The sequence below is a fragment of the Brienomyrus brachyistius genome, unplaced genomic scaffold, assembly GCF_023856365.1.
Source record: "Brienomyrus brachyistius isolate T26 unplaced genomic scaffold, BBRACH_0.4 scaffold71, whole genome shotgun sequence".
Classification (NCBI taxonomy): domain Eukaryota; kingdom Metazoa; phylum Chordata; class Actinopteri; order Osteoglossiformes; family Mormyridae; genus Brienomyrus; species Brienomyrus brachyistius.
In genome coordinates this window covers 994,771-1,018,828 of record NW_026042346.1, presented here as the reverse complement: position 1 = coordinate 1,018,828, position 24,058 = coordinate 994,771, and the positions used below count along the sequence as shown (strand labels likewise).

At 47.3% G+C, this 24,058-nt stretch overlaps 1 protein-coding gene across 5 annotated transcripts in view; it reads right to left on the bottom strand.

The window, feature by feature from the left end:
* LOC125726433 (protein quaking) overlaps positions 1–19,868 on the bottom strand; it is a 56,909-nt gene extending 37,041 nt beyond the window's left edge. For 3 of the 5 annotated variants that reach the window (XR_007388181.1, XM_049002821.1, XM_049002825.1), the window contains exons 1-2: positions 19,073–19,867; positions 3,653–3,795 (exon numbers count right to left, since the gene is read on the bottom strand). Coding sequence is in view for 4 of the 5 variants with exons in the window: in XM_049002821.1 (XP_048858778.1) it covers positions 3,653–3,795; positions 19,073–19,214 (285 nt within the window). In the remaining variant the exon portion in view is untranslated. Of the gene's footprint in view, positions 1–3,652; positions 3,796–19,072 lie in introns of all 5 variants that reach the window. The other 2 variants (XM_049002822.1, XM_049002823.1) reach the window with 2 other exon arrangements.
* Between the last annotated feature and the right edge of the window lie 4,190 nt (positions 19,869–24,058).

Here is a 24,058-nt window from a genome sequence, read left to right as displayed (position 1 = left end):
TGCCCCCCCAAGGATGTCCAAGGCCAAGCAAATGGAGCGAACAAAAGAGGATCAATCCGGGATAATTATTACTAATCGCTGATGGCCGCTTATCTTCTGGCGGGAGGCATGTGACCCAGAAAAGGACAGAGCCTGACCGTACGCGACTTTCGGCACTGCACTAGAGCACAGGGCTGACAGGACGGCAGCTCAGACAACGAGACTGTGCAGAACCACACAGGCCGGCATTGTTTTACCGTCCCCTCCTTTATTCCCTGGCCTAATAACATGTTTGGCAAATTGGATTGGCTGGCCTGCCGCAAAACACCGCCGCCCAACTTGACAGCACAAATTAATTTCTGTGTCGCGGCGTCTTGCCCCGGAAACAGGCACAAAACACAAGAGTGGCTTTATCAGGGGGGTCCCGGCTGCCACGCCGGCCTCTGCTTGCCGAGCCTGCCAAGCTGCTGCAGCCATTACTGCTGGCGGCCCAGGGGCGGGCTTATCGCCACCGCCTTCCCCTGTCCCCGACACACATGCACAAAGTGGGCAGAGGCATCGCACAAGTGCACCCCTCCACAGGCTGCCCGCTGCGGGATGGGAAGATTACATCCCCTTAAAGAGTCACCGTGCAGGGTTTAGAGTGCTTGCGCTTTGGCAGTAAGCATTCCTGAGGGTGCTCGCACACACACATTTTCCACATATGCTCCCATTGTTTTTGGCCAATTCAAGAAAAATATATCTCCGTCACAAACATCAGCCTGCATACATTCATCTGTATACTGTTAGAAATGTGATTTTTTTTTCTTAGTCCAGGATTGGTGCCCAATCTTTCTAAAGCGGGATAAATGGTGTAAAATGCAGGCCACATCGCTTAGGATACATTTTAGGTTTTCAGCGCACTGTTCACTACCACAGTGTTTCCCAATCCAGTCCTCAGGGATCCGCAGTCGGTCCATGCTTTTGCTCCCTCCGAGCTTCCTGCCAAACCGAGAGCTGGGAGGGAGCAAAAATGTGGACTGTCTGTAGGTCTCTGAGGACCAGATTGGGAAACAGAACTCTCCAGACCAAGAGAGCCTGTAGTGTCAGATGGGGTAGCCATCTTCACACTGGGAGTTTCCTCACTTAGCTAAGAATACAGCAATTTTAAAGTCGTTCCTAGAATACACCGGTATTATCTACCACCCTCAGCCGGCTCATCGGCCCCCTTCCTGATTCAGCCATCAAGGAAACACAGACTGTAAAACGCACAACCCTGAAACGAAATGACACAGTCACACGCGGACAAGCTGGTGTGCACGCAAATGAATACATGGCACACATGCAGACAGGATTTGAAGTGTTTCCCAGGGAGAGATGAGAGCCGTCTCATGTCAACACCTGCAGTAATGGTGGTATTTGGCCTTGGGGGCACGGCCATACAAACACACTTTTTATTGGCTATGAATCATGACCACATGGACACACTGCCCGCCGCTCAGCCATACCATGTACATGTGTGCTGTTCAGTCCTCAGCGGCCACTGGGGACAAATACCGCCATAACGGGGCGACCAAAACGGAAGGGACAGTACAGAAAGGTCTCCTTGCGATGCCCTCGGCTCCACTGCAGGATCCCGGGCGCTAATCCCGAGCCGTGTTTACACGGCTGACAGACCGCGGCCATTAATGCGGCCCACGCAGACGTTTCGCTGGTAATGGAGGAAGTTAATTGGGATCAATCAGCTGCGAGCTCATTGCCTTCTCCCAGGGTGAGGAGGCTTAAGTGAGGAGATTCTCCATGCGATTGCTTAGAAGATTAAGGGAAACGGCAGCCACCGCAAAGCGCTTCGGAGAATTACTATCAAAGAATACTTAACGTGTGACTGAGGGGACAGGTACGCTACTGCATGCTGTCTCTGTCTACAGCCCTCATAAGCACTCAACCTGAGTCACACCCAGACAGTGGGGGCCTCTCTCCGGGGTCGCCACTGCCGCTATCTGGGCTTTGCCGGGGATCAAAGGTGACACAGAAATGTCTCCCTCCTCACCAGCAGCATTTAGCCATTTGTTTTCCCCGTCTCTGATGGAGCCAAGGTGTCCCGCATTAAGAGAGATGGCGGGATCTGGACGCCCTGTTTACCACCCCCCCCCCACCCCCCACCCCATGGTCAGTGTATCACACTTCAGCCTGCGACCTTTCCCAGGCTTCGGCGTGGCCCCGTTTCCGTGAAAACCACCGGTTCTTCAGGGCTGCTTGCTTTTCTCATGGGCCCCTCTGCAGCTGTGTTTACACAAAATAAGTCCGGGCTCCACTGTATCTTTCTGTTGCGGAGGAAATCGTCTCGATACAGCTAATCGTTTGTATCTGCACTTCATTTTGGCCGCCCTGGCTGGCAGTTTAATAGCTGGGGGAACGTCCTTGATTGTAAAATCGACCGCAATCTATGATGACCAGTCCTGATAATCAAACTGGGCAGATGTGGTCTAATCAGATCTGTGACTCACTCACAGGGTTCAACAAATAAGTTATACCTTAAGAAATAAATAAAAATGTACATAAATATGATTACCTGCAACCCTGGCCAGGATATAAGCCTTTATAAGACGGATGGATAAATAGGATGAACCTTAAATCCTGCTATTAGCCCTTAACAACGTCTAAAAATCTTTATCATCATAAAATGGGTATCCTTCCCCGCAGACAAGCTGAAAGGATCACGACGACTACAGATTCCTGAAACAGCTGTGGGGTTAAGGCAGTGACAGACTGCTTGAGGACATGTTCCTCAATGTCCTGACTTTCTTGGGGCATCAGGCTCAGCTTGGACCTGTTAAATAATTAATTCCGCACAAATTATGCGAGTCACTTCAAACGCTTCACTTCAAATCATAATCGCACAATGACGGCGACATACAATGTACTCGCTGTAAACAAGCCGAGCCACTCAAAGCACCACGGCGCTCGCCCTGGAAATGAGGGGGATGAAAGGGCGGCTGTTTATCTCTGGAGCAGAAAATAAAACTTTCGGGCGGCTGAGAAGCTTTCAAATGCTGGTTTTTCAGTGGATTAAGGCGACACGGTTTCACAGGATCCTTCCTGGCGAGAGACCCCCTCTTGCACGTGACGTTTCCCTAATTTGTTTGTGTGATTGTGGAACGAGAGAAAATGCATTTTATCCACTGTGCTAATTAGCTGGCCGCCTGACATTGACCTAGCCGCTGTATGCTGTGAGAAGGGCAGAAGGTCAGACATGATATTAAATTCTAATTAAACCTCCGCTTGGTTCGGATAGGTGAATCTGTTTACCGATTCATGCTCTAGAGAGTCTGAGAGCTACTATGCAATGCCATGAGGAAACATAAATGCACCCATGTGTCCTGTATCTGCAGGACAAAGCAGGACAAGGTCACCACGTGAGTTTTGCCCAGCATGTAGAGAGTTCATTTTAAATGTTTCCCCTATACTTAGTGTGATTTATGTACTGATTAACCAGCAGCAAATTGACCTGGATCAGCTGTTTTCAGTCGAGGTTTTGGGACAATTCACATCACTCCACCCCTCCCTGTGCCCCACCCACTCGAGCAAGATCACCTCCCAAAGCCCCGCCCATTCTGGTCAGAGTCATGCCCCACCCCAAAGGCCCAGCCTTCCATCCAAAGCCCTGCTCCTCCCCAGTCAGCACAGTACTCACGTCAGGGTACTCCTTTACAGGCACGTAAAGCTTTTCCTGCAGTTGCACCACAGGTCCGACAGCGTCGGGCAGCTCCGAGCTCCTCTTCTCCGCACTGCCGTTTAATGTGTCGTTGTACATGTCCTTCCGTACTCTGCTGATCTCTGCAAGAGAGGACACAGTGGGTCTGGTCATGCGTAGGCTGGTGACACGCTGCCATGGTGACAGCCGTCCGCCACCGCATTACACATGTGGCGTCGTAAAGCACCTGCTTGCGGCCGAGGAGTCGGCCTGCCTGCACGCGTCTGCACCTGCTGCACATCTGTCTGCGCCGCCCGCACCTGTCCTCCCAGCCGCCCGGAGCCGGCACGGGGATGGTGGGGGCTGTGAATGCACGCCGGTGGGCACACGCACACACAGTCTTTTAAGAGCCGAGCAGAAAGCGAGTGCATTATCGTGGCTGTTAGCCTCGGCGCTGGCTGCCGCGGCAGCGCATCAATCAAAGCGGCAAACAGGTGCTGCGTTGCGGGGCGGTGGCAGCTTGTTAGAGCTGCACTCCCATATCCTCTCGCTACTGTCGACCCCCTGCGTGCCTCTATGACCAAGGGGGCAAGCAGTACACAGAGGAGACCTCTATATTTTTGGTGGCTCTCGATTGAGTCAACGACTTTCTGGGACTCTGCAGAATTAAGATGTACCACTGCCTTTCTCTCGGGGGTGCGGGGGGGGCATGTTCAAAAGAAAAAAACAGTATTTAAAACTCAGACATGACTGGAATGTGAGGGGCTAACCTCAGAGTAACCGCAATAGACCTGCTTCCAGGCATAGCCTGCGGCTGTTTTTTTTTGAGAACCCCCCCTGCTCTCGCCGTGACTCCAAACCCACTGCTGCAACACAGCTAAACCCTGCCGGGCTGAACCCACCCTCCCAAGAGGATGCTAGACCCTCTGCTCCACACCCTGCACCCCGTCCGTTTATCAACCCAAAGCAAGCGACCACTGACAGCGACGACTGCGCAGGATCCAATCAGCTAATGGAAGGGCAATGAGTGCCCAGAAGAGACAGAAGGAGATAGAGGGAGGGGGGCACACGACAAAGGGAAACCTCATAAGGTGCCACCGATAATTTAAACTATCAACTTTGTTAATATTTCATAGGAGAGATTAGCTGCCCCGGCTCCTGGCTGCCTCAGGTTCTGCTGTGATGTAACATGCGTCTCTGTGAAGGGAGAATAAACTGTGGGGGGCAGATCTCAGGGGAGGCATGGAGGGGTACAAAGATGTGCATGCCTCCCCTCCCAAACTTGCACCAGGCTGACTTCCTAATCAATCTGGCCAAAACAGCAAATGCTGGGCCGGCAGCAAGACCCCCCGGGGGGCGTACACACGCCTGTTAACTGGCTGCTAATAGCACCCCCGCCCCACCACCCCTAACGAGGTCGGCCAAAATTACAAAAAGGGGAAGGGCTGGATGTATAGCACCAGGGCCGGTGCAGGTTGGAATGGTGGAAAGAAAAAAAACACTCCATTCTTACCCAGGATGACACCTGACATTAATCAAATGAGGTCACAACCAAATAAACGCTTAAAAAGAGCGTCAGTGAGAGCGGGCAAGAGAGAGAGAGCGAGAGAGAGCGAGCGAGAGAGAGCGAGAGAGAGAGCGAACAAAGCCCTCAGAAGTAAGATGCTGATCTTCCACAATTTCACCGAAACGTTTCAGCAGCACAGTGAACACAATGGACTGCTTCAGCTCAGACTGCAGCCTTCGTTCTCTCCCCGAGCAGATCCCCGTGTCTTTTATCTCTCCACCGCTGGATACCACGTCTGTTTCCTCCCCGATCAGATTTAAGACACCTTAAATCGTTCCAAGCCTGCAGAAATGTGGGAGGGAATCCACGGAACATTAAATTATTCAGTTGCCTAAGCGGACACATCAATCCAGAGCGATTTGCCGGCAATTTGCATATGCGGCTTGCGATTTTTACATCTCGGCAGATTACTGACTGAGGCTACTTCAGAGTCGCGCCTTTCTGGGGACGCGGCTGCGCGAATGCCGGCCCAGAATTCCACTCGGGAACCTTCCGGCTGTAAGTGAGCCTTATCAGTACATCATCAGCACCTTGATTTAATTAACGCTTTTACACCGTACTGTTTAATAAGCCACCATTACATAAAAAAATTGAGAGATTCTACATTGTGAATTAAACGAGTCATTTTACTGTGGAAACTGGCGGCTGGATGCATCTATTAAACCAAACTAAATGAAATGAGTTTGGTTGAGATCTTTCAAAGACATTTTTTTTGTAGCACCTACTGTCCAGCGGTCAGGCCGGGCCCAAATTCTGAGGATGATTAAACTGTCATGGGGTGATTTATGGACAACGTTTTTACAGCGTTTTAACAGCATTTTTAGTGATTTGTCAGCTTTCTAGACCTCAGAATTCAATCATTTTGCAGGGCGCAGAGGCCTGAAGGGCTACTGTGGTCACACAGCCGAGCAGATCTAAAGCGCCTTCACCCACACACACACGCACACACATACACACCTATTGACAGCCAAAGAAACCTGCACACGCACACACACACACACAACCCCACAACTCCACGGCCCCACACAGAAACAAGGATTTGCTTCCTCGTGCACAAACACAGCATGACAGTGCAGGCTGCAATTCCTACAGGTACCAATGGAGACAACACAAGATTTGCATGCACTCACAATGCACGGGAGGAGAGGGAGGACGAAACGCGACATTCAGGCACTCGCACGCCGAGCGCAGGTTCCCTCCTGGGAATTTTTTTTTAACACTGTTTTCAGACACCGTCTCATCTGTCAGGACGACAGCGCCACACAGTCTGGGGCACGCAGAAAAAAACGATAAAAACAACAGGTGATAGAGACACGTACAAGGAAAGGCCGAGGGGTTCAGCCGGGAACGGCTCAAAAGTGTCAGCCCTGAGATGCCCCATGGTGGCCTGCCCTCCCGACAGAGGGCAATCGCAGCGGGCGCTTGGGGGAGCTTAATCACATGGCCCCAAAAACCCTGGGGTGGGGGGGGGGGTGCTTAAAACAGCCTCTTTATAACTATCCCTGTGAGTCCGACACCTTTCATTACACAACAGGGTAACGACGGGCTGTGTGTCCTCTGTGATGGGGGCTGTATTTGAGGGCACTGTGCACTCACCGGAAGGCTCCTTTACTCTGGAGCTCACGGAAAACCCACATCAGGCCTGCATCCGCCATTGTCGCATCCCTGTATACTTACCGCCAGATACCATGACCTAAGCGGGCAAAGGTCAACTATGGCCGCTTCATTTCCGTCGAGTATTTTATAAGCCACAGCTGAACACGCAATTAACAGAAAGGCAGGTCTCAGCACCCCCCTTTCGCTGGGGAGGGGGGACACCTGTCTGCCCCGGCTGTTGGGGGACTTAGGGCCGGGTTTCCACATTCCCCGTCCTTGAGAGCGATTCTCGGCGCCGCTGCTGCCACAGTCGAAAGCCAGGCGCCCTTCACAGCACAAAGGCTCGCCGGGGAGGTACCTCTCATGGCGATCCGCTCCATTTCTGCTGATTCTTATGCTGAATGAGCCTTTCTGAGCAGCCTAATGGCATTAGCTGTCATTTCATCAAGGCAGCCTCAGTTGTGTGTGTGTGTGTGTGTATGCAGGTGCGGAAGCATCAAACGGCGTTATGCTGCCAAGCTGAATTTTTCAATCATAAGAGGGAGAAAACCACCTGACCCACTGCAGCCAATCGATCTCTCAAATGAATGGCTGTCATTCAAAAGAAACCAGCCACACGCACTGTGCCCTCTTTCATCTCTCACACATTCTGCTGCGTGTTGCTGCAGAAAGCTTCCTTTCACTCAGAGAAATATGCAGATGATTTCAGTATATTTCGCATGCATTTGCATACATTTTAAGAATGAGGCCTATCACTTTCCATAGTAATAGCAATAATAATAGTAATAATAAAGACAGCGATGCCTCACAAAGTAAATGAGTCCCGCTGCAATGACATTCAAAACTCTCGTGTTGTCCCCGCATAACGCCAGTGCCATACCAGGGACGCTACGCTCGTAAGTCGAAATGATGTAATATCAATGAAGAAGAAAGACGTGTGCGGGAGCAGCCCGAGGGAGGGGGGAAGAGGAAGAGGGGGAGCCATCTCGCTAACACCCTCCTGTGTTTGTAATTACAGAGCGCCACGAGAGGCTGCCGCTCCGAAAGCGAGGGTTCAGTCGGGGGGGGAGGCAGAGGCGAGGTCTCAAACAGAGACGCCATCTGGGCCCCTTCTTCCCCCAGAATTACAATTCCATCCCGCCCGTCTCTCTGCTCTCTCCCCAGCATATGCTCCACACGGAAATGTGGAAGGCCGACACGCGCCATCCTCAGGCGTTCCCCACTTCCTGTCTCGTCCCGTTTTTGTTATTTGGCCCCATGTCTCAAGCGACACGGTGGGTGCATCCAGACGACAGCCGTAACCAGGGACCAGAGGCTGGGGGGGGATGCAAGAAATGCCGGGAACTGCTGATTGGTGGCACTGAACCAGCAGCACAGCTTAGAGACCTTGGGACTGACCATAAATGGACAACAAGAGAGAAGGGGCTTCGACAGTGCAATGAAAATGCATGAAAATGGTCTAAGCTGAATGGCTGAAGGACAGAGAGGGGTACGAGAGCAGGAGAGTTACCTGATCATTTAAAAGCGCCAGGAGCAGATTGTTTTTGGAAAAGAGAAATCTGCCTCAAATTAGAACAGCTCTGACCTTTGACAGAGGAAGGAGAAACAGAGGTGGAGCACGAATGCTTGACTCTATCATCAAGCCGACCCAGCTGGGCATCATCAGCTCTGCTGCTGTAAAAGGAAACCCGCAGTGTGCGGGGGATGTTAAGGCCTCTACCTGATTCTCCCTCAACACCCGAGTGAGTGATGCAAGTGGAGCCGGTCCCATAAGTAGGACATAAAGAAGAAAGGGTGGCTGTGAACTGAACCACAGTCTACACCGCAGATGAGTAAAAATCAGAAGGGGTGAACGGTACGACAGTACCCTAAGCTAAACATTTGCCACGCAGGTCTTAAATTGTAACAAGCACTGAACCGACAAAGCCAGACCCCCGATCCACGGCGATGTGTCCCGACACTGTGACATGTAGAGGCCAGCAGATGCTTCTCTGCCTGCTTCCCGGCAGTGCACGCACGTCCACGCAGGCGGCCTCACGCAGTCGGCACCGCGCAGTTGGCACCCGCGCAGCCGGCACCGCGCAGCAGGCGTATCGGCATGCAGGAATGCCGTCGGACACCGACTATCAGCGGAAACAGCCTGAAACGACAGGTTGCTGTAGGCGGTTTGGAAGGGGGACTAATTATGGAAAACAGTGCCGGAGACGCGCTGTGTGAAGGATGCACATCAGAACTATTACATGCGCACATTCACACGTTGAATCACAAACAAGGGGAGGGGGCATTATTCCTTTTTTAGATGGCATTCTTCCGGGCACGAATGAGGGACCCTTCACACAAAGAGACGTGTACCGGTATACCGACACCTTGGTGCTAATTTTTACACAAGAAGGGAACACAAATGTGGCACCTCTATGGTGTAGTTAATTAAGCAATCCCAGAAACGTAGCTTGATTGTGTAATTGCATCAGAAGGTCGGCTATTTGGTTAAAATGTTCTTTGGTGCATTTCCTTTTTTTCGGAAGATCGTCAGAGATTAATGGAATTAGGTTCCTGGGATGCGACGTAACAGCATGTGCTTAAGAATGCCCTGAGATCAGTGGTTCCAGGCTGGGTGTTTGAAAGCTCTGCTGCACCGTGTAAAACGCACACCCATTCACCAGCCACCAGCGTGCTTCCACCCTCTTTGAAAAGAGCAAGGCAGCAGCTTCAGAAGTGGCTTGTCTGCTGCCTAGTTAATTGACTGCCCGCAGGACCCTGGAAATGTGAAGCTAGTAGAGTGGCTGGCCTTTGGGTCAGTTTGAGCCACTACTAGGTCGCCTGGGGGGGGTGGGTGGATGTATACCCATGTGCTGGTTTAGATATGATGAGTGCAGTATGTCTTTGTGCATTTCGTCATGCAGTGTGAACATGTGCACTTATACACATATGTGCGGGTGTTTTTATGCAGTATATGTGGGCATGTTTATACAGAATGTGTCCATTTATATTACATGCGTGTGTGTGTTTCTACACAACATGTGTGACTGTGCATGCTGTGCAGCCCTGCGTACAGAACTGCCGACGAGGAAATGATGATTCTCCACGGTTATCAGTTCAGCGAGGTGTTCTGTTGGATGCCGGGGGCTACGGGTGGGTGGGGCCAAGGCCTCAGGCAACATATGGGCCTACCCGCCTCCGAGCTGCAAACGCTGGTCACCCCATGGTCCTACCTGCTGCTACCGCGGAACTACCACAGAGCCCACCTGCATGGTAGCTTCCCAGGCCTCAAGGGCCACCATCAAACACAACAGATCACAGCCCCTCCCAAAGGCTGGTGGCATCAGTGAGAATATCAAAGGCAGGTGAAAGCATTTAAAAATCTGCTTTTTGAAATTAACGAGAGCATTGAAGCTGACTTCACGATCCCCAAAAAGGGTCTGCGACGGAGCTCATAGATGGCTGACTGATCCCGTTGACAAATTTAATGAACATGTGCGTTTGTTTATGCAGATTTCTCTGCAGCGAGTACAGCGGACTGGCTCCAACTGGCAGCTCTGCGACACTAATGAAGCTAACAGGACTCCTCCACAGGCGGCTATGACCATGTGAAACCTGACGCGTCACAGTTAAGGAGTTAATAAGGGTTTAATGTCCTGTAACGAGCCAAATCAAAGGTCACATGTTCATTTAAATGGGATGTCAACACCCCTCCCGCAAATAAACGGAGGGCAAAAGTTACTGTAAATCCCCTCATATCAATCCCAATGCTGGAATTAACAGACAACCTGCTTCACTTGGAAGTGCTCCTCATCATTTAATACACAGAAAAGGGATATATTGAAAGGTCAGAGATCTACAGAGATCTCTGAATTTTGCCCTGTATCTGAAAAAGACTGACTGTTACACATTGTTGTGGTTATTCTGTGTTATTAGTTACCATTTTGACAGGTCAACCCTGACTGAGACATTTTCCACAGAAGAGTCATGTGACATAAAATCTATGAACTCTAAATCAAAGTTACGAAGCCACAGATCTGATAAATCCTTTAAGAAAATGACACGATAACCGCTCGCCTTTGCTTCTGCTACTGCTTGCATTTCTGGCAACAGACTATAGGAATATCTGCATGCTTTAGAAATCTTTAAAACATTTTTGAGAAGGAGGCCATTAGTACTTTTAGGATACGTAAACTGCCTGCTGATATACAAGGGTGCAGGCTGTCTACAAGCCAGCCAATAAAACCTAGAAAATGAGGCACTTGGGTCTGAAGGTATGACACAGCAGTCTGCAGGGCAAAAAGATTTATATCACACCTGGTAAGGATTAAGGAATAATGGGCAATCTCTGGGATCGCACTCAAATACATGCATATTTAGCAAGCTGTACATCCACATGGGGCGGCTTAGCCGCACGTCTTAAACACTGATGCGTGATATGAAAACACAAGATAAATTGTTTATACAAATGTCACAAAAAATTAACATAGCTGTATACCACCGCAGATCTTAAGCTGCTCTTTAAAGTCCTCCAGATACCCGGTTTCGAGCCATAATGTTATTTATTGAATCTCTGAGCTTAGCGTTGACCTCTTTGACACCATGACCCCACTGAGAATCAACTGGGAATCCATCGGTTTTCATTCAGGTCCCTGTGAGTGGCTTTGAGAAAGCCCTGTCGTCTGTGAGCACAGCCGTGACCTCTCTGTGAGGGCCGTTACCCTGGCATGACCTTCCGCTGACCCCAGTGAGAGACTCGCATCACTGAGGCGCTGTGAAGCCAGTATGACTGCGGTTTCACTCCAAGCACAATGGCTCTGATATATATGTATTCATTACGTATGTCCCTGTTCAGGTGTTTCTATTACTGTGGTGAAAAATATTGCACAAATATCTCCACAAACAGAAAATAGATACTTTGGTGGAGCACATTTAAAACAGAGGCTCTTAGTATAGTGATGTAGAAATGTTACCATTTCAACCCAGTAGAGGTAAATGAATAAGAAACTTCACAGGGCATGGAAATCAAGTAACGGTGTAAGAAAAGGGGAAAAAACTGCCTATGTGGCATTTCCCAAACCTGCAGCAGCAGCAGGCTCCTCTGCTCCCTCCTACCTATGCAAAAAAAAGCCCCAAACATGTTATTTTTTATCTCGAATTTGAGTTAAATCGTGTATCTATGGTTCAATCCTGCCTACACTTGGGGCTGCACTCAGGCCTCATATAGACTTTCAGTGCTCTGATTTGGATCCCCTTCCCTCACCCAAGACCACTACCAGCTATGAGATGGAGATGGGGGGGGGATCCAAAGAGAGAATTACAATGCAACACAGGGACAGAATCCAAGTTAATTCTGGATAAATTAACTTTGGCTACCGACGCGCCCCCCCCCCCCCCCCACTTTGGTTCAGAATTAATTAATTACTTCAATTATGTGATGAATGGGGCTACTTAGGCTAATTATGGTAGAAACGGATGGATTTTCTAAGTCCCTTAAGGTCTTGAGAATGATTTAGAAAAGTACACTGTACTTGGACTCAGACAAATCTGTCAAGCCCTTAAGTCTGCGCGGCCAGAATCTTCCTTTGTTCAGTTCTGTGGCTGGTCATGCGTAGCCCCACCCTCTTTCTGCCTGACCAATAGGACATGGAAAACATGGACAAGGACATGGCTTGGGCCAAGGCCTAATGCCTTGGTTAACAAAAGGAGAAGATCACAACATCACTGTGCCAGAGCACCTAAGATGAGGAAGGAAAGAGCGGTCACGCACCACCAAGCAGCTAGAGCTCCATAGACTGCCGTCAACAGCAAGCATTCAGTGCACAGGGTGAAGATAAACACGCAAGCAGGCATCTCTGAGGGCAACCTCAGCCTTACGCTGCCATCTGTGTGGCCTTTCGGGTAACACTGAGGGACACCTCCCTATTTGATTAAGTCACCAAAAGAAAAGAAAAAACACCAACTGCTTGAAACGACCATCATGTGGCCATAAAAACTTAAGTAATTTACCTCAGAATATAAAGGACAAGGAAAAACAGAAACCTTTTATGACCCTGCAGACACCACTATCTTGCCACCAGCATCAAACATCAAAGCCTGCAAGTTCAGACATCGCTGTCACTCACCTTCGTCTACCATTCTAGCCTGATCCATCCCTCTACCCCTCATCCCACCTGTGACCACATCCCCTTACTGTCTCTGCAGTTCTCATCTTCCCTCCAGCGCCCCCCTTAGGTGGTTGGCCTTATCGTCTTCACTGCAGCTGCAGCAAAAAGAAGGCGTGTGCCCTAACAGGGCTGGGGAATGCATTCCTACACGCCCAAAGTGGCCTATGGCTCATGGCCAGTGCGACGGCGGCAGGCCGTGAGCTCAGCAGCACACCATGACATCACCTCAGCTCTGGGAAGAGCCATCGAGATGACTTCATCCAGCCGACGCCCACCCAATCCTCCCTTCACCCCAGAAACATAAGGCTGCGCAAGAACGCGAGTCAGCACGTGCGCGCGCGCGCACACACACACACACACACACACACACACAGACGCTTGTACATGTAATGATTCACGCTCTGTTTGTGAGTCGGTTACAGATGGCTACTCCTTCCCCAAGGGGTCTGGGATTATTCCCCCAAATGGAAATCTGTCAGCTGCTTTTTCATTTATTTAAAATGTGTGTGCAGCCCCACAAAAACACCTCATCCAGTCCCCTAAAAAAACGACACCAAAGGACATGCTCATCTCCGTACGCTATGACCTCCGGTCACCATGAGGGCATGCCAGCCCATCGGCATGAGGTGTGGCATTCGTCACTGCAGTGCGGTCAACATGGCAGGCCACCCCCCACACACACACACACACAGAAAATACACAAGCTCACGCACATACTGATGGTCTTACATGCATTAACACACAAATTCTTTCATACACATACTTTCACACACACACTCGCACCCTCTCACACATTCTCTCCCTCTGTCTCTCTCTCACACACACACACACGCGCATTCTCACACACAATCACACACCCAGCGATCGCACTCCGACGCCCGGCTGGATCCTGATGGCCGCCGATAGCAGCCCGCCTTTCTGCTGGCGCCTATTTATTTTCGCTTCCCGGCGGTGTGACAGTAGATTTAGGTCTGCGGATGGAGGCTGTAGGGACCAGTAATACCCTCAAAGTCCGCGATATTATCTTTTCAGCCATTTCCATCGGCACCATAAAGGGCTAAGGTGTGTTCTCACATGCCCTGCCATTACAGTATATCCTCACAGAAAAAAAAAATCTAAGTTATAATACGAACGGTCGGAAAGCCATTACGAACAACTGTCGAGCCGGACCAAGGTATGTTTAAATTCACCAGCGAGATAGCTTTTAGTCAGCAAACTTTACATTTCAACCAAATGGACTGTTTTCACACAAATCTGGCTGGATTTTTTTACACATACTTTTATATATATATATACCGTCTTCGAGATCGTTTTTAACAATTATCAAGCGGAACGACCGGTTCTTCGTGTGACTTCAAGGCGGACGTAAACCCCAAAAATATCACGAGAATAATTGTATCATAAATGTGTTGTTTTCAGAAAATCCCAGTGTCATCTAAAAAAGAGAACAGGGACAATAAAGGCTTTTGGGCGGTAAGAAGTATGTCATTAGAACTTAAGTGACAGTCAGTAATGACCCGCCTAACGCAGATCAACTTATTTATCTACTCGTGTGTAAATAATGTTTTTTATTTTATATTATAGCAAGCGGGTGCTTCTTGTCATTGTTGTTATCATTGTCTTCCCCAGTTTTACAGTGTCCCCTCCCCACCGTGACCCTTACTATGCACCTTTTGGATACTCACCTGACGTTCAGCCGTATATAATAGGGCGGTCACGTGTCCCCGCCCCACCAAAAAAAGGACATAAAATACGGCCCCTGCGTGTAAAACAACACGCAAATTGGACGCCTCTCCTTCGATGAAGCTGTTGGCAATATTTCATTACGGCGTCCGGCCGAATAACGCTGAGCTCGGCAGAGCCGCACCGCTCGTCCGTTACCGGGCCGCGTGACCCTCGGGACGCGTGCCTATCCCTCCCGGCGTCGGCCGGAGTACAGCTCCACCTTACAGAGTACACCTGATGTTCAGCGGTATATCGGAGCGTCTTATACTAGTTAGAACATAAATATGTTATTTTAATTAATATAAGACCGCTGGGAGAACCTGATCATTAAACAGATAAAACAAATAATAGCAAGCTACAGGCAAAGCAAAGCACCTATAGCAAAGGAATGATCCTTGGATGTTTATAAGAAATAAAATATAAAATCCATACTAAAAACTTAATACTGTTGCTTTTTAGCTAAGGTCACTGAGACATTTTTCACTTCTATTTTTAAGTAAATGTCTAGCCCTGCTTGGCGTTTTCAAGCAGACTGACCATTCTCCAGGAGACAGTAACCGCAGTGATTACAATGAAATATTAATAATGACAATAATGAGTATGATGATGATAAATATCACCACTGCTTTGAACTACAGCTTAAGCGAGTACTCATATAAGCAATGGTATGAATTAAATCATTTTCTTAAATCTATCTTAGTTTCTTTTTCCATATTATCAGTATCATTAAGGTGCCAGGATCTGTATTCTGTAAGGCCTTTTTTTTTGGGTTAGGAATACAAGCTAAGGAATACAACATGAGAATACCAAAACACGTCTGTAAATGCAGTGCTGTCTTCAACATACAGAGGGCAAAGACAAATGCCAGTGTGTAGTTTAAAATGGGCCTGGGTGGCTGAGTTTCAGAAGCCTGGGACTACAGAGAAAGAAAAATGAGACGCGTTATGAGGAAAAAGGCGAGTGAATCTTCAGCTGCACTAGCCCCTTTTTCCATTCATTCTAAAATGGCCTTCTCCTCATTGAATGGTCAATGGGATCCACCCGCGTTCCACATCCAAATGTGACGTTCACTTCATAGCACCACATTTCACTATACATTTCCTTGCATCGGATGCATATCACAAATGCCTTATTCTGACACCACAAGGCTGCCTTGTACTTTAAATCATTTCAGAGAATGAACTCTGAATGCCATGTTTCATCCAAAATGGAAAAACGAAAGGTGTGTTTTAACTTCATTTCTGGGTGCAAGCTCATTCTCACTTACATACCCACAAAAACCATCACAGGACACACAACCAATCAGAAACACAAACCACATGGGTTGGGGGGGGGGGGGGGGGAACATTCATTGTGCAGGGCTCAGCTGAAAAAGCATTTTTCTGTGTTGTTCCACATGTGAGCTCAAAGCCGGGAGTCAGGCAAACTGGGTGCTGGAAGTGAAACCATTGTGTCTGAACCGCTCTGTAATCTGGACATAACGGAAGCCGGGCGAACACACACTGGCCAGAGCCCATGTAGTCAATGTGCTTCATGCTAAACCCTAAAGGAAATGCCAAAAAAAACACACCCACATGCATCTCCGTCAGCCAACAACCAGAGACTCGCAGCATGTGTTTTTACAGATTCCCCTTAAACCACCCTCATGCAAAGTCACCCTTACAGAGCTGTGTTCACACACATGCATGCGTGTGTTTTCCTGTTCTCTCTGACTTCACTGACTCTGGGATTGTTTAGGAGTGATCACATTTGAAAACACTCCCTGTAACGGCTGATACGCCTTCCAGGACACTGTCTCATTTTACCCGAATAATTCGTACAAATTCTGGTGTGACTAGTGCACAGCACAGAAACTCAAAGAAGCAAACAAAGGAGAAGTGAAACATGTGAGTTCTGTCGAGTTATTTTCATAAGGGTGCCAGGTAATCACCACAGAACCCTTCTTACATCTCTTTTGTTGTAGATTATTTTATTCAGCAGCTACCAACCACCCAAAAAGTAATTTCTGGAAAAGGCCAAATGAACTGTGTCTGGTTTCCGTTGCTCTTGTGTTGATCATGTGCTCAGTTTTGGGACATGCTGACATGGGCATTTAGTAAACCAACTCAGACTGAACATTTACCACCCATGTGTGTGTGTGTCTGTCTGTGTGTGTGTGTGTAAATATCACGTATCCTTTGAGAAGGATCCCTGCAACCCCTGAGCATGTGTCACATGCAAGCCGGCCGAGGTCATTAGAGGGCGTCTTGCACACTGCACAAATGGTATATTAAGCCCGGTGTCTGAAATGGCATACGGAAACTCACGAGCAAGGCCACCCGTGATTAGACACTGCCCTAGTGTGGCGCTTCCTCCATTCATTGACATAGTCCCTGGCCTCACGCCTGAGAGCACTACAGCACTGATTCATATAACAGAGAAAACGACATCACGAAGCAGGGCATGGAGGGGCCGCTTTGCCGCTGAACTGCATTCACAAAGAGGAGATTAATTAAATGTCCTGTGGGCCCCTGCAGCGCACTCAGCACCTCTCCACCACAAGAACAAGAGCTGGAGCTCCTTTTGTCATAACTTTTTATAGCAGACTTTATAGCTGTCTAAATATTTAACATTCAGCACAAAGCCCCAGTGTATATTTTAACAAGTCAGTGCGACCCATGGCGATAATAATGAAGGGCAATTCAAGTTTGAATCAGTCAAACGTAAATGTAAAAAATATACAATATTCCGCATACATATAGGCCTACTTGTTTACTCAAATCAAGCAACAGCGCCCTTCCCCTTTAAGCAGCCCCAGGGCATACGCAAATGATTCATTCACACCGTAATAGCAGTAACACATAAGCGTCCGGGGGAGTGGTGGCGGGGGGGGGGATTCATTCCCGTGGATCCCTCACACCGCGGGGTTTTACTGTGACAACCACAAGATAAAATCCTGCGCAGTTACTCCCGACTTGTTCCCCATTCGAATATCCCGCTGTTACTTTCCACTTCTTTCCATTCACTTACTAGGGCCATTGCTTGCTCAAATAATTCCCTAATACGCCATTTTTCCCCCCGAGGCAAAGACAGAATGAGAATAACTTAAATGCTATTCTTGGAGCAAAGGGTGAGAAGATTTGGAGGGGAGGGGCATCTTTCCAAGTCGTTTGCTAAATTGGCAGCATTTGACAGCGAGAAAATGGGGTTTTAACTGCTCTCAACAGACCACGAGTTTTACGCAGCTTATTGGGAGATTGGCTTAATAAAGTAATAATAGAATGAGATGCCGTGTGCAATTCTCGGTTCCCTTTAAGCAGAAGCGTTCGGAATGAACTGTTGGGAGCCCCCTGGTGCTCAGTCCAGCTTCGCCCCATCTATCTTTCCAAATTTCTGCATCAAGAGATCTCTTATCCACAAGTTTTATCCGGTAGACCCACCCTTAGCAGTGTGCGGAAGGCCAGTTCTAGAAAGACCCCCCCAGGGTCTGCGGTGGACATATTTTGCGTAACATAGTTAACAGGATATTTTCTGTATATGCGAGCAGACAGTTCGTTTATAAGCTAAATTTCGAACTTGTCGTCGTGTGCATAAAATGGTCTTTAATCAGCTAATTAAGCCAAACAGAGGAAAATACATAACACTAACAATCAAACCTGCATTAACATTTTAAAATTACTGCTTTAACATTTCATTTAGCCCCTTTATGTAATTAAGATTTTCTTCACAAAAGTTTGACATTATCTTTATACGTTATCTTAATATTCTGTTTCATGTCGATCATTATAAATCCGGCTCAGTCGTTGTCTAGTCGATATTTCCAAGACATAGGCTAGCTACATTTTATCTTACGGAAATGCTATTAATTATGTTTGTTTATTGTTGCATCAGATTTGTTTGCTAACTTGCACATAAACATTTTAATTAATACGTGATTATGTTTATGCAGAATTCCTTTTAGCCATAGTCTAAGAAATCTTTTCAAAATATGTATGTATGTACTGCCTGAACTATTTCGGGAGATGTGATATTTGTCCTTTCAGTACGTGGTTTATCGAATGAAATCACCGTCATTTTCGTCGTGTGGTCTTGCGTTAGTGCCCTGCATTGCTTTAGCCGTCAACACGAGATTTTAGTACGGCATGAAACTTGCTATTTATTTATTTGTGCCAATTAAACGAAGGTGTATACAGCAGCTTGCAGTGTTTTCAAGAAGTCACGCGTCCGTAACGATCACCGCTCTAAACGTAGGTTAAACAGAAGCTGTCACATATACATACGTCTGCACGAAAGGGAAAGAGTGGAAACGTTTTCAAATCATCGGTGTATCCGCTCGCGATGCCCCTCTGTCCTGATCCTATCTCCTCTGCTCACGCCTTATTTTCCCGCACACGGATCGTAATTTACCTTCGTCGAGCAGTCGCTCGAGGTGGTTGAAAATCCCGCAGAAGTTGGGCAGACTGCTCATCAGTTTCTTGTCGTTCATGAGCTGCATGAGATAGTCTGGGGTCGGCTTCGGCTTCTCCTTCGTTTCCATTTCCCCAACCATATTCCAAAAAATACGCAACCCCAAATAAAATCAATAAGGAAAAAATAAATACTTTGTAGTATAAATTAATAAATAGAATATAAAAATAGAGTAAAAACGCGAGCGACGGGTCTCTCCCACTCGCTGTCCTGTCTGCCCCAGCCAACGCAGAGCCGTTCTGCCTCCCAGTAGAGATATCAGTTCTTAGGCACAGTGCTGCGATTCTGTTCCTCCGTTTGTCAGCGGTTCCAGGGGGAGATTAAAAACAATAAAGAAAATAAAGAAAACGAAAAAGGGGGAAGAGGTAGTGTCTTCTTATTAAATGTGCCCTTTTATAATCCCACAAGTTTGTCAGAAGGAAAAATAAACTCCCGAGTGCCCAAGGTTTTTAATGTTTTATTCTTCAATAAAATTTGTCTTCTCCTTCTTCTCACCGTGTGTCTTAAGGCCTTTGAATGTCCCTTTTCCCCTAGAGTTCCCCAGGGCTTACGGTGTGTGTTGTCTGCCTGCGTACTGGAAATGTCTATCTCCCCGATCTCTCGCTCTCGATAACGGAGCTTTTCAATGAAAGCTGGCTTCTCGGTCTCTAACAACTGTCTCGCTTTGCTTCGCCTGGGCTCGAAGCACATGATCATCTGTACAGCTCTGCAGCCGAGTGTGGGAGGAGGGACGCGCACACACGCATACACACTCACACATAGACACACACATTCACATATTCAAAAAAAAAAACGCCCGTACACATGTCGTCTGACGGCGCTGAAAGTCCGCTGATACGCGATAGAGGGAGTTACCTGCGGTTGGGACGTCTATCAGAATTTGTTTTTTTTTTTCTTAAAAAAAACAGCGAAACTTTTTCGTTAAAGATATCCGCAATAATAAAAGTTCTCACAGAAGTCTGCGCGTCGTTCAAGCATTGTTTATAATAGGATTCGTCTCTATTCGTTCTTGCTTTGAAAATAAAACGTCACTTTAAGTAAAATACTCCCGGGATATTTGATAATGCATGAAGTTACGGAGGGTTGCTTCATCTGGTGTGGCAAGTGGAAATCGGTCTTCTGGCAGACCGAGTTTAGCGACAACCGCAGCGAATGAGTCTGGATAATACTTTTTTTGTTGGCTTTATGACTTGTTGCTTATTCATTCACAGCTTTAGTGAATAGTAAACAGCAGCCAGGAGTATTTAATGTTCTTAACCAAGGAAACTTTAAGCTAATGAAGCATTCTAATTAAGTACCATCAGATCAGTCATAATAATTGCAGATTAAAGCTCAGGTTCTTGGCCCAAATCAGTACACATCTTAAGAAGATTTTCAAGTGGTGAGAATGGCAGGTAATACAGGATGAGGCAAATGAATGATTCCATCACCCAGGAGCTGACCGGTACCTAATTCAATGGCTCGGGACAAATTTAAGGAGGAAGGGGAAACAGCAAGTGAGGAGACAAGCTGCTCTGTGCTTGTGGGCCCAGAGGAGCATATAGGCGGGGCTCTGGGAAGTGTGCCGGCCTTTCAGCCTAGCTCCAGTTTTTGAAATGAATGTGGAGCGTCAGTAGAGACAGATGGCCAGAGGGGCACCATGACAGTGAGCCATTAGGGTGGCAGGGATTAGGACGGGACGAGCGGAGAGTATTGGCAGCAAAACCATACAGGTGGGAGAGGGATCAGTCCAGGTGGGACAGCTCCGGAGGCTATACCAACAGCCGGCTTGAGCTGGCCATGTGAGATCAATAGCCCTCAGGCTAACATCAGACGCAGGATGTTCTTAGAGATGGGAACTGTATCATGAGCAGTCAGGTTCATGGCAAAATGGGCTGGATGCGTTACAGAAATTGCAGTGATCAGAACCAAGTCAAATGCACTTTTCCCCAAGAATGGCACCCTGGGGCTCCTCCTCCCTGTTTGTATTATGCAGCCGCGTCACTTGTCACAGTAGTGGTCCTTAATGAGGAAAACACATCCTTTTACCCAATTCAGGTGCAAATTCGAGGTCATCACAATCTCAGAAAAAGGGTACCAGTTTGTACCTTTGCTTGTCACTGGGGCTGGCCCCTCAAGGGTCTGCCAGTTGTACCCTACATCTTTTAAGTACAGAATTGGACTATAAAGAACATTTTTGTACCATTGCAGGTACATTAATGTTGTTTGTACCTTGGGGAATCCATTTCTGTACCTTAAACGGTACAGAATTATAAGGTACAGCCAGAGTGAAGAGCAAAGGTACAAACTGGTACCCTTTTCTTGAGTGCAGGAGCCGGTATAGCAGCATGAAGACACCATGGATTGATAGGAGATTATACTGTTGTTGTTTGCTGGGCTTTTATGTGTTTGTGTAAGTGTTTAGGAGGATAATCTCAACATTGTACTATGGGACCTACATATGCTAGGTAGTCCATTAGGCTTCTGTAGTTCAGAGATTTCACAATTCTCTGATATTTATGGTTTTATGTGTGTTTGTTTTGGAGGTCTACTGGGAGGACTCTGAGATTGTTTATTATGAAAGTGAAGGCAGGCGAACAATACTGGAATTAGCTGTGAGACATTAAGATTGCCGTGCCGTTAAATATAAGCACATTTGTGTAACACCGTGGGTAAAAACTGCAAGATACCGCATGTTAAGTCGTTATACAGTTAAATCTGTATTTTCAGCAGTAGGGCAAAGTTAAGTACCAGACACGTGATGTGGAAGACGTGCGTACATAAGGAGTAAGATCTCTTAGTATAGACAACTGAACGTTTGTTTTTTTACTTCGATCCCTATTTTGCTTAAAGGGAAAATTTGCAGCTTTCACCATTACTCTATGGAGTAGATGTATAACAAATAAAGCATTTCTGTTATATCCCGAGATTTTATTTACATGAAAGAAAATTAGTTTTTTTTCGCAGGTTCTGTAGGTGACTATCCCCCTTAATGAGAAATAACCAGTATAATTAATAATCTGTCATAATAAATGATCAATGTTGTATTGTTTCCTAACTAATTAATCTTTATTTTAGATCGATTAGAATCCCTTTTATGAAATGCGATCTTTAACTGCGTTATAAGTGGCTCGTGTGAAATTTCCGCATGACATTTTTTTGCAGTAAAATGAATGAATGAATGAATGAATGAATGAATGAATGAATGAAATTACAGTGTACGATTGGTGCTTTGGGTCAGAGGCGCACTGTTAACATTGCGATTTTACGAGGTGCAATGGCGGGAGAGTGAAGCTTTTGCGTGTACCTTGCGGGCGTACAGTTCAATGCTGTTGACCAAGATGAACTGGTTTATTCAACGGAAAAAAATCTCCGTTACCAAAAAATGGTTATTTTGGTAAAGAGGAAAATGTCTCTATTTAACAAGAGGAGTGATTACATTTGAGTTACACTGCGTAATCATCATTGTCAATGTACTGTCATTAAAGTCCTGTTATCTAGGAAATATATAAATGCATATATGTATCTGCATGGCCGATAAACAGAGAAAAGGAGTAATCGCAACTTTGAGGAAAAATTGTATAGATACATGTAGCTTGACAATTCCTCTTGTTAAAATGACATGGAAAAAAATTACTGATAAAGCGAAATATCGTTAATGGAGCATATTCTTCTGAAGTATACGTTTGGGTTAATTGGTCCAGGACTTAGCAATCTTGCTACTACTTCGTAAGGAGCCTGTAAACACCAAATGGCTACGGATATCGTGGAAACAGTCGCTCCTTTCTGTTTGATGTCCCTTTTCACTCGTTTCCCATTAAGGTAAAACTAAAAAGGCAATGCTTGAAAACATGCTCGACAAAGCAGAGAAGAATGTGCAAAGCTGGCCACAAAACGGCTGAAATAAACGGCCCCCGAGAACAGGAAGGGCTTGTCCCCGGCTTCCCTAGCACCTTTTCATCCCTTTGTGGCCACTGGGGGCCATTCTCATGCAGATGGGCTTGGACGCAGCTTGCTCGGAGCCCTCCGTCCAGCCCCTCGCTGAAGGTACTGCTGGGTAGGGTCTGTTTTTATGGGACCCTGTCTCCTGGCCTCTGTGACGGTGCTCTTGTTGAAAGAGGAGGAATTACGTTAATGAATGCATGCCTGCACCCTCAGACTCCGAAACCAGGCAAAGAAAGCACACCCCGTCTCTCGCTCTCTCTCTTTCTCTCTCTCTCTCTCGCTCGCTCGTCTCCTCAATCCATCTATTTCTCTCTCCGTCCAGCTCACAGAGACGGCACCCTGACCCACATGCCGCAGAGCCCAAAATAAAAGCACCCTATAAACTTATGAAACCAGATCCGGCCGGGTGAACCACTTCGGTTTGGGGGGGGGCCTAAGGTTGAGCCCTCTCTATGGCAACGGACCCCCAGACCAGAGTAAGTCAGCCATGTGGTCCGGCAGAATCACCGGCATCCTCTTGGTGATTATTACTGTTGTTAATCACCCGGCTGCCTTAGCCATCGTAGCGCTACGGACACCTTTTATAGTTTTGTGCGTTGCTTCTTCATACAGGTAAGTATCAAAGTAACATACAGTTTGGGGCAGTTTAGTAAAATCAGTTGCCGCAGTGAATAAGGAAAATATCAATATAGCATTTCTTCAGGAACCAGAATTAGCTGGTTGAGTAAACAAATGCAACAGCGTGCTAACTATATCTGGTGAGGGCGTTAGATATTATGTGGCAGATTAGTGGTGGTAGATCATTTTTTATTCATTCCTCGTTAGATTAAAGTACAGTATAAGGCCTTTTTGGTGTTACCAGTGAACGACGCAAGCTCTTCTTCGAATAGCACTAAGTTCCTGTTTCTTATCTTTTCCTGGGCTCCAGGCAACATGCTGTTTGGGAGCCCCAACACCACAGATAGAATCCCCCAAATAGACTTTCCAGATACTGACACCTTG